Source organism: Alosa pseudoharengus, unplaced genomic scaffold, assembly GCF_046254945.1.
Source record: "Alosa pseudoharengus isolate Yale_2024_CS ecotype anadromous, Long Island Sound unplaced genomic scaffold, YU_APseudo_1.1 YU_APseudo_1.1_scf_24, whole genome shotgun sequence".
NCBI classification, from domain to species: Eukaryota; Metazoa; Chordata; class Actinopteri; order Clupeiformes; family Clupeidae; genus Alosa; species Alosa pseudoharengus.
In genome coordinates, this window is record NW_027468689.1 from 16,288,829 (window position 1) to 16,307,205 (window position 18,377).

The 18,377-nt window shown below is 44.3% G+C and overlaps 1 protein-coding gene across 1 annotated transcript in view; it reads right to left on the reverse strand.

The window, feature by feature from the left end:
• The window catches only part of tns1a (tensin 1a), a 62,530-nt gene that overhangs the window by 37,778 nt on the left and 6,375 nt on the right, over positions 1–18,377 (reverse strand). The window contains exons 3-14 of the mRNA XM_076303270.1: positions 15,116–15,165; positions 13,454–13,622; positions 12,756–12,806; positions 12,322–12,444; positions 9,918–9,982; positions 9,154–9,237; positions 6,090–6,202; positions 5,638–5,698; positions 4,766–4,841; positions 4,297–4,426; positions 4,117–4,182; positions 3,856–3,972 (exon numbers count right to left, since the gene is read on the reverse strand). Of these exons, the coding sequence (XP_076159385.1) occupies positions 3,856–3,972; positions 4,117–4,182; positions 4,297–4,426; positions 4,766–4,841; positions 5,638–5,698; positions 6,090–6,202; positions 9,154–9,237; positions 9,918–9,982; positions 12,322–12,444; positions 12,756–12,806; positions 13,454–13,622; positions 15,116–15,141 (1,081 nt within the window). The 5' untranslated portion in view covers positions 15,142–15,165. The remainder of the gene's footprint in view (positions 1–3,855; positions 3,973–4,116; positions 4,183–4,296; positions 4,427–4,765; positions 4,842–5,637; positions 5,699–6,089; positions 6,203–9,153; positions 9,238–9,917; positions 9,983–12,321; positions 12,445–12,755; positions 12,807–13,453; positions 13,623–15,115; positions 15,166–18,377) is intronic.

An 18,377-nucleotide genomic window follows, 5' to 3' on the forward strand; every position in this document is an offset into this window, starting at 1 on the left:
CACACGGGAGGTGTTTTTTGTCAGCAGCTCTCCACAGAATGACTTGCAGCCGTGCACAATTGATGTGTTCCGCTGCACAATCTCTTGTTGGAGGAATACTCTTTATTTTAGGAGGATCTCTTTTCTTAGTGAATAGCATGTATCTGAAGTTACTGAGGCTTTCAACAGTCTTTCCATAGTAGAGGCAAGAAAGGAAATCCATTCCTGCCTTCATCCACTCATGCTCATCAGCTTCTACATCTGTAAGATTCCTCTTGAGCATCAAATAGATTGCTGAGGTTTTCCCCATATGGATGTGACACACTGTTGCAACCAGACAATGCATGAACACCCAACAAATCATAACATTTGTCTCCTAATTTTGCAGCCGTAGCATTAATGTCAAATACTTTGTTGTTATATTTGTTCCAAATTCCAAATGATACACGTCACTCCTTGCAATACTGTAAGAAATAATTTTCTTGATTCTGTCCTTTCCTCCTGCCAGTAATCAACTTCACACTTTTCTCACACTTGAAAAAACATGTGAAAACCGGATCGGCACCCGTCAGATTCTAAAAGGACATACCCTTACCTATCAATTTAAGCAAAAAAATTTCATTCGTACCTTATGTCACACTTATGCCCATATTCCACAAAGTTCTACCTGACTATAGCCATTCCCTGACTTAAATATGTCAAGACACTTTCCCTTTATTTGAAATGGGTATTCTCTTGTCTTTCACATGTTGACAAGGCATTTGACCACTATACCTTAGTGAAACAGGAAGTCATGGATTATAGCTTGAAAGTTCAATCAGACATTCTGATTGACTTGAATAAGAATAAAATTGAATAAATGGAAAAAATCTTCAGTTACATTTTGTTTACAAGATCCCCTAAGGATACCAATAACTGTGGTGCATGTCTTTTTGTTAATTTCTTTGTGAGATATTCTTTTTTTCTATGAGTGAATGTCTTTCCCTTCAGGGTTGGATTTCCCATTTCATTGTAATCAGCAAAAGCTGATTTTTAAAAACTTCTTGTTAGTCCACTTTACCAGGGGTGCCAATAACTGCGAAGGGTGCTGCATACATATGCGCTTACACACACAGAGAGGTCCCCAGGTCCTCTGACCCCTGCACACCAGCACATGACATTGGAGAGAGAAAGATCAGCTTACACCCTCCCTCCCCCCCGACCACAACCCCCTCCCACACCATGCAAGCTACCCCCCCCCCCTCACTCAACTACCCCCCCCCCCCCCCACCCTCACCCCTGCCCCCACCCCCAGAAAAGCCTCCCCATGGGCCCTGGGAGTCTGACGCCCGCCTATTTCTGCTGCGGCTATTTAAAGCCTGATTGGCAGGCAGCCGCCGTAGTTTATGGCAGCTCTCATCCAGCGCATGCATTCTGGGACTGGGAATGGAGGTGGGGGGGTGAGGGGTTACACATGCTGGTGTGAGGCAGAACACACACACACACACCGCCATTTTGGCTCCAAGTGTAGTACATGTACGTCAGTCGACTTTTTTCTGACTCAAACTCAAGTCACTGCTGTAGCGAACACTGCACAGTGCGTGCACGTCAGTCAACTCCTCTTGCTCATACGCAGCCAGTGATGTTTTCAGTAAGAAGTCATCGGTGATCACATCACTCAATTATCTTGGTCGCTTCCCGTAAAACATTCCTTCGACTTCACATTCCGGACCATCATCATGCACCTCAAACATTCAGTGCCTGACCTCAAACACCTACTCTGATGTGGAGAACAAACGAGTAGCCAATTCTGTCGGCTGACACTGGTCAGCTTAATTGTAGTGTAGCGGTGACAGACGTGACTTCAACACTTTGCGACAGGAAGACATGTTGGCACTGGTTTGGCAAAAATAGGACTGGTTTTCCTCCTAAAATATGTCGACGACTTGGAAGAAGAAAAAAAAACAGTCAGAGCTCTGTGTTAAAGCTTTGGACTTTAATTTACAGTGTAGTAAACACTCTAATCTTTCCCATCGATACTGAAAGCCAAATTCCTCCATGGATGTCTCCTTTCATACAATATAATGCATCTGATGAAGACTTGCTCAGTAGTCATAATATTCCCTAACAATTCAGTGACCAGAACTATGTAGGAAAGGTGCCAACATTGAATCTCTAAAGCCACTGTTTATGTGTTCAGCTAGAACATGCAGTGGTTCAAACCCTCTGTCTTTGAACATTATGACACTGCTGTTAGTGAATTACTGCATTGTCATTGGTGTTGCTTAATCCTGGAGGCCACCTGTCCCTGGTCCCTGCACCCTACCCAGCCCGCTGTGCTTCCTGGGCCCAAACACCAGGACACAGGCCAAGTCTCTTCCAGGGAACACACAACCATAACTCCAAGGCAAAACGCCATGGCATTGGGAGCCAGGGTAATGTGACAACGTGACAGGATATTTACACAACAGAGAAAAACAAAAACAAATTCACCACTGTGACAGATGCCCAAATTAAGTGACACAGAAAAGAAAATTACGTCTTTGGATTCAGTCCGGCCCTAAACAGGAAGCAAAACAAGGCATAACAAAACTGCATTCAAAAACAGAGTTCAAAAACACATTCTTTTTACGTCATCAGCTGCTTGTTGACATGGGACCCACCTCATCCAAAACCTCATCAATAAGCCCATTCAAACCCTGTACCTCTGTTTGGCTGACATCTATATCTAAAGTGACTTACAATCCTGTACTTGATGCATTACTATATTTTGTCACTCACTAGGCCTCTATTTTCATTACTACATTTTGCACCCTGGGTCTTGAACCCATGACTCTTGTGTAGTTAGCATGCTAACTCCACGAGTTAAGCTACACTAACCCTTCCTTTCAGGTAGCCTTCATATCTGGGGGTGGGGGGTTGTTGTGGTCGCCGTGAGGTCTTCATTAGTAGTGTTAGCAGGACAGACGCAGGGCCATCCATCAGCAGACCTCTCACTGTGCTGCTTCGGCTCAGGCAGCACGGGCTGTTCCCTAGGCACCCTGGCCCGGAGTCCCAGGAGATCGTAAATTACTATGGGATGGTGTTGCCTGGTAGAGCTGTCCAGCAGAGCTGCAGTGGCCCGGGAACACAGGACGAGGGGTATGGTCACGCGCGTCTCGATTGAGGCCAAGAGGGGACATAAATAAAAGCCAGACATCAACAGGGAACATCGAGAGGGGGCCAGGGCTTTTGGAAAGTCACGCAAGAGACAGAGTTTAGAACTTTTTGATAAGACAAACAACCTCAAGGCCTGTTGTGTTCTATCAAACGGAATCAGAGAGTTTCACAACTAGAAGGAATGGTAAAAAAGAACTGAGGATGCAGAAAATGTATGATCAAAGAAATATTTGCAGCTGTTTTCAGAGAAGCAACCTTCAGGTGCTTGGACCCGCTCAGTAGATGAATATGGTGCTGATGCAGGGCTGCTCAGTATAGCCTTAGTATTCACAGTTTATGTGTGAGTATATGAGTCTATGACTGTGCTTCTAAAGAGGATAGATTATGGAAACACAAGCTTCGCCACTGCTGTAGGTACTGAACAACACCGAAGATTTGCACTCAGTACCACACAAATTAATGAAAGATACCCTGGAAAGTGCAGTATTGAAGTTCTAAAGTGCTCACCAATCACCCACACACACACACACACACACACACACACACACACACACACACACACACACACACACACACACACACACACACACACACACACACACTCATTCACACACACACAGACACACACTCATTCACACACACACAGACACATACCAAAGCCAATAGAAAAGTAATTCAATCCTGTTATATGTTGGATGCCTGAACCATGTTTGAGTTAAAGTTTGGCCAGTCACTTACCGTCTGGTGCATCTTCACAGCGCTTGTGGAAGTTGTCATAGGAGTCCCAACGGATCAGGGGGTCCTGGGTATTGTAGTCTACTGACACACTCGGACCGTTCTCCAGATGATCAAGCCCTAAGGAGCAACAACAGAGAGACTGCTGGATAATAGATTTCACAAGAGCGCGGTTCACACAGCATAAACAAGACGATCTGCTCGCCGCATAATCTTCTCTCACGGGGATTGGGAGATAGAGATTACAGCCAACAACAAGCTTACCTTTTATCTTTTCTGGTCCAAATGAGAAGATAAACTCAACCTTCCCATACTCTGGAAATCTGTCATCTGATGGACAAACACAAATATATTCTGTTCAGAAAGACACATTTTTGACCTAGCAATCAAGCAAATTACATGAATGTTTATGAATTTGTGGTGATGAGGATTTGAGCAAAACACCTTTGAATGTCTCGTCGAGCTCATTCTTGGTGAAGACCACGGCGAGGTCGTGGACAGCACACGTGTGGAACTGCACCCTGAAGATTACGTCCCTGCTCGGGCTCCTGAAGCGCTTGTGGTAGCACTTCAGCTGAGGGACGGAGAGAGGGATGAAGAGAGAGAGAGAGAGAGAGAGGAGAGATGTGAAAGGGGAAGGGAGTTGGAGACAGAAGAGCGAAGAGGAGATAAAAGAGAGAGAGAGAGAGAGAGGGAGGTAAAGAGAATAGAAGATGAGGATTGGTAACCTTGTCAAATAATTAGAACATAAATACAGTTAAACAAAATGTGACATCTCACATTTCATATCCATCTTCATTAAAAACCACACACAAAAAAAACAGTTGATTAAACTAGATTACCACACTTTACTATTGCCCAATTAGAAACCGTTTCTGGAAATACGAATAATACATTAAGCTTGTCCTCTCACCAGGATGTCTCCCTTCAAGAGAAGGCCAGGCTCTATGGTTATGCAGATACTTGTGGAGCTGTCACCTTGAACATTGCTGCAATTAAAGAGTGTAGCACAGGATAACGAGTTAATCACTAAGCACAGATCAGGCTGGTTACCACAACCTTAAAGTCAATTACATAATAGAGAATGGTGTGCATAGTGCACAATGTCAATGGAGTGTGTACAAACCTGTTAGTAAACTCATCATAGTATCATACTATATACTTATACAGTTGTATTAACAAGCAAGTTGTACTCTAAACCCTTAGCTAACATGCATCTTTTACTACCAGTTAGAGTACCTGAGTCTGTGACCAATTTTTTATTGCAATATTTGAAAAAATTTTACTTAATGATTACATGAAGAAGCAGAGTTGGATAGTTCCATGAAACGAATGGAGAGACAGAAGGGGGAGGGGCGAGGAGAGGTGTAATCCATTGCTTCCGTGATGCTTTATTCTGGAGAGGATGAGCTAGAGTGTGTGTGTGTGTGTGTGTGTGTGTGTGTGTGTGTGTGTGTGTGTGTGTGTGTGTGTGTGTGTGTTTGTGTGTGTGTGTGTGAGCCTTGGGATACCTTGCACCCACACATCAATCACAAACACACACACACCGTCACACACACACACGCACACACACACACAGACACACACACACACACACACCAGAATGGATTATCAGTGACTAATCTTTTAATGAGGGTTTACCCACACACATACTGTATGCTTCGAGTCACATTTGTTTACTCTTGAAACACACACACATACACATTACAGACACACACACACACACACACACACACACACACACACACATTAGCGTCATCAACTGACTATAATACGATCACTTACTATATCCCAGACATATAAATTGGCTGCATCCCCTGATAGATCTTTAGGAACGGCCTGCAACCTAAGACAGTGGACAGAAGGAGAGACTGTGAGCTCTTAGAACACAGCGTGCAGTGCAGTGGTATTCATCAACATGCATTCATTAGGAATACAATGCATTGCAAGTGCTGACACTCTTAAGAATGCATTTTTTTAGACTAACAATTCTGATTGAAGAACTATGCAAATGTCTTGACCATAGCATCAGCTGGAGTTTTTTACTTGATGGTAATATAGTTTAGTTGCAACAGTGGTTAAAACTACTGATCATTTGGCCGTCAATGCATTTTGCATTTAATTGCATTACATTATTTCAGCATTTACAGTAATGTATGTTTTTCTTTTTCTCTGTTACTGTGATACACACCACCTCTCATTCTTGTGAATGTATGGCGGTGAGGGCTGTACACTACCTCCTTTGGACTCGAAGTTGGGGATGCCGTGCATGATGACGTGGTGCAGGAACAGAGGCTTGTTGTTGATCTTGATATGACCAGAGAGAAGTCCGCTGAAATACTGTACATATCTGACACAATCACAGAGAAACAGAGAGAAAAGATGAGGAGGGGAAAAAAACTGTGCATTAATAATTCACCATAAACACAGGTTGTGTTATACATTCCCTTTACATTGACTAATTGTCTCAAAATGCTGAGGACTATTAAACTATTTACGTCAATCCAATAAGTTAATGTGAAACTATAAACTCAGACTTTGAAACATTATTAATAGCAGAGGTCATGGTTTCATCACGCGAACTGAACCACTAATGAATGCCACTGAAGGGCACCCTAGTAAAAGAAAGCATTTTCAATAAATGATAAGTTCCACTTTCAAGGGTTCGAGATACTTGTGAAGAGCTTTTTCCCCTTCACTTTACAGACTTCCCGTCTTAAAGTGAACTCATTCCGACACGTTGCTATGGCACATGTTCAAAACAACTTCTCTCCAACATGCTCCACGTTCCCAGGCAGGGGTGGGTTGTTGTGTGTGTGGGGTATGTGTGTGTGTGTGTGTGTGAGGGGGGGGACAAAATCGCACCACTCACTGGGGGCCAAACCACATTGGGTCCTGCCTCTTCTCCACAGGGATGGAATAGAACCTCCACAGTGAACCCACTTTCCACTCTCCTCTCCAGATACACCCCCCACCCCACACACACACACACACACACACACACACACACACACACACACACACACACACACACACACACACACACACACACACACACACACACACACACACACAACAAAGCAAAGCAAAGCAAAGCAAAATTAAATGTCAAATAACTTAATGTGCGAGACTAGGTAGGTGGTGGTGGTGGTGGTGGTGGGGGGAGGGGGCAGGCTTCCTGTTCTGGGGGGGAGGGCCATCCCTTACATTGTCATAAAAATTCAACAGCACAACTATATGTTTCCTATAAGAATGATCAAGCTTGTGACATTTAATCCTATGGAAGCTTAATGTTATGTTACATTATGCTGTTAAGACCTTTGAGAATGACAATGGTGACTTAGTGAAACTAGTCTATCAGTCAACATCTACTGCTAGATATGGCACAGTATGTACCATGAGACTGCACTCTATGGCAGATACTGTGTGTCCCCTGGGTTATGTCAGTGCTTTAATGAAGGGTCGAGGAGAGCACTGTTTTGATTCAAGGTCCAGAGGATGGCACTAATCTGTTGGCAGAAGACAGGGAGACGTGAGCCCAGTTGAGATTTGGTCACATGGGTACTGTGCGAATAGCAGTGACCTGAACTTCACCCCTGGGGTCAAGGTCGTAGTGTCAGGGGACAGGAGTGGCCCTGAGGTACAGGCAAAAGCAGGGCTGAGCGGCTGTTCTGGGAACAGTTTCCAGACTTCCATAATCCATGTGGGTGTTTTGTTCACTTTTATTGCAGTCAACTAGTCCAGAGATTGACTGTAGTATGAGATGCCATATGGTCTGAAAGTTGCCCTGTAGCATTGTATGGAAATTAGTCTTAGAGCACGTGTACTAATGATGAAGTGTTTTTTTCAATGTTATATGTTGGACAAACAAACCACTTAATAAATCTACGTTTTCTTTTTAAACACAGTGGCTTAATTCTTTTCACAAAAAACAGCCTGAGTTTGTGGCTCTTTGAACAATAACTGGACATAATATTTTGGTTTTGAGCAGTTCATATTTTGCTAACACGTCACAAACACGCATTACGTTTCATAAATTAACTTCTCTGGACCTCATTGCATAAAGCCATTGGCATTTTTGTTTTAATGCAGCCTCTTCTGAAACGTTCCGGAACATTTTGAGGGTAGATTCTGTCTGACAGTCTGGTTACTTTGTCGGCTTACAGTCATTCTGTGAGCCAAGGTAATTATCAGCATCTTATTATTTCAAAGCCTCTTGAAAAAACGACTAGGGAGGAGGAAGAGGAATGGACAAGGGTTCAGGGATGAGGGATTGTCTGCATTCCGCAGACATAATGGTGGCTTCCTCTGTTCCTGTTTTCAAGCAGCCGGGTTCCCAGACAGAGATTAAGCACGGTTCCGATTCTGTTTTCTGAAGAGAGAGATTCTCCAGTGAAAATCTTCCTGTGAAAAATTAGCCCAGCCAATAGTGAGAGCCAACTTTAGTATCAGCCGTGCTGTCATTTACGCAAGACTAATCCCCCTGCTGAAGGAGCTGATTCTTCAGGATCCCAAAACCAAAAAAATGCTGCTCTGTAATATTTGTCTGACCTGTCTTACATTTGAAAATTATGAAAAATGATTGATCCAAAACTGCAAACACAACTCCATTGTGTTTATTACTACACATACCGGTAGTTATAAACTATTGGGAGGAGCTTTGAAATGGCTAAATAAGAGGAGCGTCCAATCCATAAATGTTTACACTTGTTGAATATGTGTGTGTGTGTGTGTGTGTGTGTGTGTGTGTGTGTGTGTGTGTGTGTGTGTGTGTGTGTGTGTGTGTGTGTGTGTGTGTGTGTGTGTGTGTGTGTGTGTGCGCGCGTGTGTGTGTGTGTGCACGTGCGCATGTGTGTGGTTTCAGAGCACAGGCCTGGACTGGGGCCATCAAGCATGCCTGTGATGACAGATTGCTGGGGGGAAATCTATTCGGGGGGAGGGGTCAGGTGGTCTTTGATCAGGTAGCCAAAGATTTCCCCCCTGTATCATGCCAGGGGTGCCAATCCTGCCAAGCAACTGACCCAACAGAACAACTGAGGCAAAACCACCCCCCCCCCCAAAAAAAAAAAAAAAAACACATGTCAGTCAAAGCATGACACCCCCTTTACTGTGTTTGAATATGGTCATTATGAGGACAGCAGTAAGCTCCTGCCCTCCTTCTCCCCCTGAAGCAGGTCTACCTTGGTGGCTGAGTAAAGCATTCATGAGTATAGCAGTAGTGGCTAGCGCTAGCGGCTAGCAGCAACAGCAGCAGCCGTGGTGGACAGCAGTAGCCTATCTGCGGCTCTCACGCCCACTCACCTCCTCTGGGACGGCTGGCCCACTGGCAGGGCTTTGTCTTCATAAAAGCGCTTCATTGCGAACCTGTCCAGGGCCTGGTCAGCACTGTGGAAAGCAAAGACACATCAGAGAGGGCCCAGGGGGAGGGAGTGGCCTCCATTACGGCCCATTCATTTAGCTTAATGGGAAGAGACAGCGGTGCTTTCACTTTACCAGTTAGTGTGTGTGTGTGTGTGTGTGTGTGTGTGTGTATCTGTGCATGAGCGTGTGTGTGTGTGAGTTTCTGTGTGTGGATGTGTGTGTGTGTGTGTGTGTGTGAGAGTTTATGTGTGTGGATGTGTGTGTGTGTGTGTGTGTGTATATGCCTGTGTGTGAGTGTGTGTGTGTGTGTGCGTGTGTGTGTACCAGTATGTGTGTGTGTGTGTGTGTGTGTGTGTGTGCGTGCATGTGCGTGTGTGTGTGTGTGCGCGCGCTTGTGTGCACGTCTGTCACACACTGTGTATTCCTGGCATAAAAGGGGCCAGTGACACAAAGTTAACCTGAATTTGTCTGTGGGCTGCTGGGGGTGGGGAGTGTGTGTGTGTGTGTGTGTGTGTGTGTGTGTGTGTGTGGGGGGGGGGGGGGGGGGGCTTTACCAGAGCCCGTCCTCGTCCCATCCCCACAGCCTGGCCCATTCATCACCAGCTGACACTCCCGCTGTGGGGACTTGGAGAAGCACAGCAGGCTAAGACAGAATTATGGCACAAATCGCCGCTCCTCAAGCGAGGCCGTTCCCACTCCCTTACCTGGCAGAGATGTTGCTGTAGTGCATGTAGGCCGCGATCACAACCCCTGTCCGACCCCGATTGCCCTGCAGAGTGGGAGAGGGAAAGGGAGGGATGGAGAGAGTAAGGGTCAGTGAGAGAGGGAGCTTTGGGAAGGAGGCTGTCCATAACCATAACCCAAAAATTAACACAGATTAAAATGCCCTGATTCCTTAACCTCATTTTGTATAGTTTATGTAGTAGCAACATCCACGTAAAAGTCACTGCACAGGAGTCTTTAGTTTAGTTTAAGGGGTGTGTCAGGATATTACCACACATGGAATACCTCTTGTCCAATCAGAAATCATTTTGTTCAGAAAGCAATTTGATAAACCTAGCTGTTGTATACATCTAGTTGTCTTAGGTACTTTGAGCATGTTCTCATTGTGGAACATATCTGAACAGCTATTAGTCACAGCTACCCAAATTGAATATCCAGATGAACTTCAAGATCTTTTTTGCGTGTGACTTGAGCCGAGCCTATGCTGCCGTCTTGCTTTCATTCGCCTGGCCTGGCATCTTACAGTGCGGCATGAATATGAACGCTAGCAACATAATGATCTTGTTCTTTTCCGTGATCGTTTTGGAGGACACAACAACAGGATGCCCACAGATCCGGAGACAGAAAAACTCCAGGCACCAAGTGGGAAAAAAAAATGTCCACAAAAATAGACATTGCTTTGGCAATCCAAGCCAACGCTGCAGCCATGCTCGAGCAACTGCAGCTAATTCTCATGAATCTGAGATTGCAGGGCACAGCATCCTCGTTCCGAAAAATAGCACACACACACACACACACACACACACACACACACACACACACACACACACAACAGCCTCGGCTCTGTACTTGCAGCTGTTTTTTTCTTCTTTTTTATGTTCTGAAATGCCCCAAATTGGTGGAAAGTGCTGTTGGATGGGGAAGCGGGTTGGGGAGAGATGATTGGGCTGGTCGGGACACAGCCGGGCATTGTGGGGGCCCAGAAAAGAGCGTCACGACGGCTGTCAGCTGGAACTAGAGAGGGGAGTGATTGAGATTGAGCCAAGCAATGGGGGTACAGTTAATCAAATGGCCCCTCGCTGCACTGAATGGAGGCTATTAACTCCCCCACTTCCCCCCTCCAAACTCCCTCTAGTCTCCTGCCCTTTCCCCCTCTACACCCTCCACACCTCACCCCCACTCCACACACACACACCATCTCTCAATACACCCCCCCCCCCCCAACACCAAACCGCAAGCTTCCATTTCCACCGGAGCAAAATGGGCTGTGGTGGTTTCCACGGCGACACAGTGTTTGGACGCTCGGCGGAGAGAACACACACACTTAATGACTCGCTTTATTTACACTGCGCGGCAGTCCGCAAAGCCGTGGAGCCGCCAAGCGATCGGGTTGCCTTTCAAAGCCCCGCCACCGCCCGCCACTGTGCGGAGATGAGAGCAGAGGAGGGGAAATGACCTCTGGACTGGACTCTTACTGATGAAGCGCTACAGAGCCACTGGTTCACTGCTTGCTTCTGCTGTGTTGTATTGTGTTTCTTGATTGAACTTGTTTTTTTTGTTGATATTGTTGGTGTTGAAGTGGGTGCCAGTGTGTGTGTGTGTATCTGGTGTGTGTGTGTCTGTGGGTGACAGAGAGAGACAGAGAGAGAGGGGGGGATAGAGAGAGAGAGAGAGAGAGAGAGAGAGAGAGAGAGAGAGAGAGAAAGAGAGAGAGAGAGAGAGAGAGAGAGAGAGAGAGAGAGAGAGAGAGAGAGAAGAGAGAAAGAGAGAGAGAGAGTCTCGCACACAAAGCTGTAGACTGTAGACTGTAGTTCTTAACAGCAAATCAACACCATTTTAAAACATCTCAACCCATTCAGTCTGCACACCACCCAACCGTCTCAAATCAGGTCTATACCAGTATGTACCCCAAACCACATGTAAACCTGAACCACACAAACTCGATCTACACCAAGGTATAGATAGGGACACATTAACAACCCCCCCGCCCCCCCACACAGTGTGACTGTAGGGGTCAAGGGCAATGGTAGAAGAGCGCCCCCTACTGTCTGTTCTGTAAACACACAGCAGCAGTCTCACAGGGAAGTCTTCAGTGCGCAAGCTACTTATTCACTCTACTGTGGTCTATTCTGAACAAATCTAGAAAAGCAAAAATTGGCAAGAAAAGCAAAAATTGTCTCGAAAAGAAAAAAAAAAGTGATGATTTTATCCCTACCAGTTCAGCATGTCCTTACTTATGTCTGTCACTGTGTGTGTGTGTATGTGTGTGTGTGTGTGTGTGTGTGTGTGTGTGTGTGTGTGTGTGTGTGCGTGTGTGTGTGTGTGTGTGTGTGTCTGTGTGTTTGCCAGTGTTTATTACTGAATGTGTGCAGTGTGCAGGCTCACCTTGTTGTGTAGGACAACTACATTGTGTATGTCTGCATTGAGCCAGGTGTCCATGGCCTTGCAGATGCTACAGATCTTGTCCAGGGCAGGTGCATGTTGATCAGGCCAGCCAAAGTCCATGACCTGATACCGTACACACACAGAAAGGTGAGGAGTCATTGTCAATACAGGATAAAGTGAATTTCAGTTATAACGACAGACTGTGTTGTTGGGTTATATGTGTGTGAGTAAAAGAGAGTGAGAAAGAAAGAAAGCAAGAGAGAGAAAACAAAAATAAAAACAGATATACAGCACTCAAGACAGACATAGTAGGATAAGGGACAGACAGCAGTGCAATAAAACAGACATTTAAAATGAGAACATGGTTTATAGCGCACAAAATGAATACAACCTAATGATATGAGCATGACATTTCATCTGGTGCAAGAGCTCACCTTTGGGTTCAGTTTGACGATGTCATTTCGGTGCTCACTCAAGTTAAGAACCTGTAACCATGGGAACAGGAACATCAAAGAGGTGAGACATGAGTCCATACAACTCTAAAAGCCCTAGACTACTTCAATGGATAAGCGTTTTCGAGACCTAAGTCTTGATCATTTAGAAGATCGGCAAAGTACAAGAGTCTAATCATAGCTAATTCAATACTTAAGGCATTAATTGGTAATTGCAATGAGCAAAATAAGATCATAAGCATAAGCGATTATAACAATTTTTGTTATTAGTACAATACTTTGCACTTCATTTGTCACAAAATGAGGCCCCCAAAAATCAACTCCAGAAACAATCCACACTAGTTCATTAAAGAGGATTTCATGTGGACCCATAAGAATGACACCACAGTAACAACACTGTGGGTAAACCAGCAGAACTCCTGCTGAGACAAACAAAGCCACTTTAGACGGCTAGACATAACACTGCATTGCCTCATGAACACACACACACACACACACACACACACACACACACACACACACACACACACACACACACACACACACACACACACACACATACATATGTGTCTGTGTTACATATATGTCTGTATTGACATATGTAAGTTGTTTAGGATATAAACGTCTGCTAAATGAATAAATGTAAATGTAAATATAAATGTAAATGTAATGAAGCTCACCAGGTAGTGCTCTCCGTGCTTGGACCTCATCATGGCGGCCACGTCCTTGAGGTGGGAGGTGTAGCTGTGCTCGTCGGAGCCCGTGGGGAAGGACAGTGAGATGATCCGCTCTGTGATGTAGACCAGGTCCACCTCCGTGTCATCCAGGTTCTGGATCATACTCAGGCTCCTGGCGACACACACACACACACACACACACACACACACACACATACATACACACACAAAGACAATTGGCATAATTTAAAGGTGTGATAAAAGTGTTGCCAAAGCATGAAACATCCAGTGGATATATAGAAACATGTCAGGACACTGAAGATATAGCATAAACATAGAATACAAAACATGTGGTAAAATTCACATATGTGCATGTCACATCTGCACACACACACACAGACACACAGACACACACACACACACACACACACACACACACACACACACACACACACACACACAGACACACACACACACACACACACACACATACACACACACACACACACACACACACACACCTACACAGACACAGACACAAAGTAGCGATTGGCTTTGGTCTACAGTATACTTATACCTCTTACTAATATTCTTAATCCGGCCTCTGTCTCAGTCTTGTCTCTTTGCGGGCCGCTCATCTCACATTTTAATCTCACTAAGTCTCACAGGGAGGCTACACCAGGCACGTAAATGAAGCGCTCCGTTCGTGGGCAGAGTTTTAGACTGGTCTCAATTTTTCAAACGTCTGCGTCGCTATCACAACTGGTATAGCCAGTCCCATAGATTAAAAGGGAAGCTAATTGTTGTGTCAAATGATACGCGAATGGAACACTTTAGTTACATGCCCAGCGTCACCTCCCTGTCACTCACTAACACATATCCATATCCATCTTTAAACAGTGAGTGCAGAGAGACACTAAGATACAATACGATACAATAAGATCGATACGATACGATACGATACGATACGATACAATATGATACAATGTGATACGATACGATATGATACAATGTGATACGATACGATATGATACGTTACGATACAACTTAATTTGTCAGTTTGTGCTGAAGAGAGGGAGAGAGACAGACAGAGAGCCATAGTTTCATTTCCGTCACATTTTGACTTTGCTTTAGTATACACAGTTTGGGTGTTTTTGGTCTTCCCCGATGCTCTCAGTCAAAACAGCCTGCCTGAAAAGTCCCCACGCTAACTACAAGCAGGTCCCATCCAAGTTTGATGTCTTCAGTTTTGACATACTTGTCCCATCTGTCCCGTGTTGCCTCATTCCCGGCTAATAAGCATGGGGACAGACTCAACAGACAGCCTATGTTGACAGACTTCTGGATGCCAAACTTTGAGCGTTCTCCCTCCATTCACGCTTTAAGAACAATGACCTTCTTAAGGAGGCCCAATGATGAAAACGCTGGGATGAAAAGACTTTAATTAGACACACAGCCTCGAGATGGGGACCTTGGCAAACAGATGCGAGAGAGATGCAGAGCAGACGCAGACACAGTCAATCACCACGAGACCACATGGCCCAGAGACAAGGTTTGGACACGAGACATGGAGCGCACAGACACACACACAGAGAGAGAGAGAGAGAGAGAGAGAGAGAGAGAGAGAGAGAGAGAGAGAGAGAGAGAGGGAGAGGGTGCTCTTACCGTGAGGGTCTCTGACGAGAGTCCATACTTCTGGTGGATTTGGTGGATCCCTATCAAAAGAAATTGGAAGATGATCAGGGTTGCAATACCAATATGTATGTTTTCACTGTTTTTAACAAAGGTACGTTTTGTAGCTGTTTCAAATAATTTTGATGCCACTTTACATGGTCTTCTCAAAAGGGAAAAAAACCCCACCTGTAATTCCTAATAGTCACCTGGATTTTTCCCTACATCATTTTTGTGATTTGTGCACAAAGCTATTTGAACACAATGCATCATTTAGTAAGTGTGCTAGCTTTTTATCAGGGCCAGGTGTTCTGATGTCAGTGTTTGGCCGGCAGATCTGTGGGCTATTAGCTAGTTAGCTTATTAGCTTTATACATGAACTCCTTAAAGCGGCCAACAAAAAAAATCTGCCATTCTTCTCATTTGGATTTAGTGATGTAGTTAAGACAAACAACAACAATAACAACAACAATATCAACACATAGCAACACTTAAGCTCATGCAATACATAGAAACAATTCTGGTAGCTTGCACGATATGATATGTCACATGAATCACACATCACAGTCTACTGTCCAACTGAGTCCTTTTTGCTTATCATGATTTCATCTACAGTACAGAGAACGTTGTCTTATTACATACAAATGTGCATCATTAACCCTCCTGTTATCCTTGGGGTCAATTTGACCCCAAGCAACGTTTAACATCATAAAATATATGGTTCACTTCTTTTTTTTTGCTTCATGTTTCATTACTTTTCCTAAATTGAAGGGTACAACAGAGTTAGCATGAAACTTGTTCAATAATATGTTTTCAATGTTCTGTACAAATATTTTGTACATTGATGTTCCTTGGGGTCAGTTTGACCCCAGCTGTATGAAACTTAAGGTACATGAATATTTGACACATTTTGGATATTATTATTTGAATAGTATGGGAACATATTGTTATTATCATTATTACATACACAAGTACTTATTACATATAAGTCATTTTGGCAGGACTCTAAAAGTCAAAAGGGAAAGCAACAGCAAGCCTTTGGGCTGCTGACACTGGATGGGCAATATTGCCAGCCAGGGTTCCAAGGTTCATAAAGGGGTGTGGGGGGGTGGGATTGTTTTGTAGGGCTTTTGATGGTGGTTATCACACTCTTCTTAAGTACCCATCACAAAAAAAACTGGGTAACAATATTAATTATAATCATTTTCTGAGGGTTTATTTAGCTGGGGTCAAATTGACCCCAAGGATAAAGAGTGTTGGTAAGATTTGAGGATAACACAAGGGTTAATAGTGTATATTGGGTAGATGAACGTTGTCCACAATGACAGAAATTAATTACTTGTCCTAATGACGGGTGTGCTTCTCATCAAGTTCCATCAGTTGAGAAGTGTCAAAAGACAGATGACTTTTATTGTGATAAATGAGCAGGTTTGAGCAACTGCCCATTTCTCTATTTGTTCCTGGGATCCACAAATGAAGGCAGACAATACACATCAGAGACGTCTGCCCTTCATTCAGCTTATTGGATCACTTTCTTTGTGTCTCAAGAGGTTGAGTCCAAGATTCGCACAATATCTGCTAGCCATCTGCACATAAATCAACCATCATCAGTGTAAATCACACTTCAGACAACCAGCAGACTCGTGTCTCGAATCTTCTGAATGTTACGAGCGACTGCATGTACTCGAGCTCTACAGGATGTGTTCACTTTTTTTAGGGGGCCTTGAATGTTCCACAGTTCATAAAAGCAGGACAATGTCCTCAACATCAAAAAGAGCATCTACAACAAGACCGCCATGCTTGGTGAGGAGCGTGAAGCGGAGAATTGAAAACAAAGCCCACGAGGACGCCTGAAGGGCCTGTGTGTGGTTTTGTTGCTCACAATGGACTACGCAACACATAAAGAGTGGTCAGTGGAATGTTAAAAGGACATGAGCTATATTCTGCAGCGTGTCCCCAAAAAATTCACTCACACCAACTTTCCGCCTGTAATATAAGACTTTATTTAACCTGCATCAAAATAGTGGTACGGAGGACAATCCAATTTCCAAGCGGTGATTTGATTACAGGGAAGTGCAAAGGGACTCTGTCTTAGGTCTTGGAATTTGCATCTTTGAAACTGAAGTCTGTATGAAGATTAGAAGAGAGTTGGCACAATATCCCTCAAAAATCTTTACGGACAACACTGTCTCGATAAGTCTAAATCGCATACAATAAACTCACTGTCAACCTGGTATTGTGTTTCTGCACCTTATTTATTGCCATATGAAGTATCAGACAATGACAATAACAAACAGGAACTGGAATATCATGTAATTACATTCACTGAGATTTTATAAGATTAACTTGGATGAAATCATCAGGGCTTGGACCAGGCTACTCTGAGGAGGAAGGGATTCCAGGGCATGCCAGACTCTCAGCTGTTTCAGTCAGTATGAGTCTACCCAGGGAAAACAGAGTTTATGTGTGTGTGTGTGTGTGTGTGTGTGTGTGTGTACATGCGTGCGTGTGTGTGTGTGTGTGTGTGTGTGTGTGTGTGTGGAAAGCGTGGAAAACAATGTATTTTAAATGGGCTGGGAGGTTATGGGCACTTGCTCTGACTCAGCTGCGAAAGACTACTGTTACCGTGTCATTTCCTCCCAATAAGACTCTTGTCTGAGAAGAAGATACTATAATGAAATCCATTATCCTCACCATGACAACAAGAAACAGATGTTCTTGGGGAAAAAAAAACAAAGTCCCATGTAGCAAAGGGAAAAACAAACACACGTATAGAATGCTATGGAACAGGGAGGATTTGCGTTTGCGTTGTTTTGGACATATGTGTATGTGTAGTTAGAGAGATGAGCCACAGACAGACATTTTGGTATAAAAGAAGGGGGGGGGGGGTCTGTGGCAAAACATCAGAACCAATTCCAACATCTACACAAACAGACCCCTCTCCCATTCCTTCTGTCTGGAGTGCTCTCTGCACTCCCTCTCTACCTCTCTCTATCTCTCTACCTCTGTCTCCCTCTCTACCTCTCTCTATCTCTCTACCTCTCTCTATCTCTCTCCCTATCTCCCTCTCTACCTCTCTCTATCTCTCTACCTCTGTCTATCTCTTTTTCTATCCTACGCTTTCTCGATGTCTCTATTAGCCTCTCTCACAAACACTCAGTCTCCAGTTCTCTCTCTCCTTAACTCTCTCTTTCCCCCTCCCTAATTCTTCTCTCTCTCTCTCTCTCTCGCTCTCTCTCTCTCTGCTAGAACCATC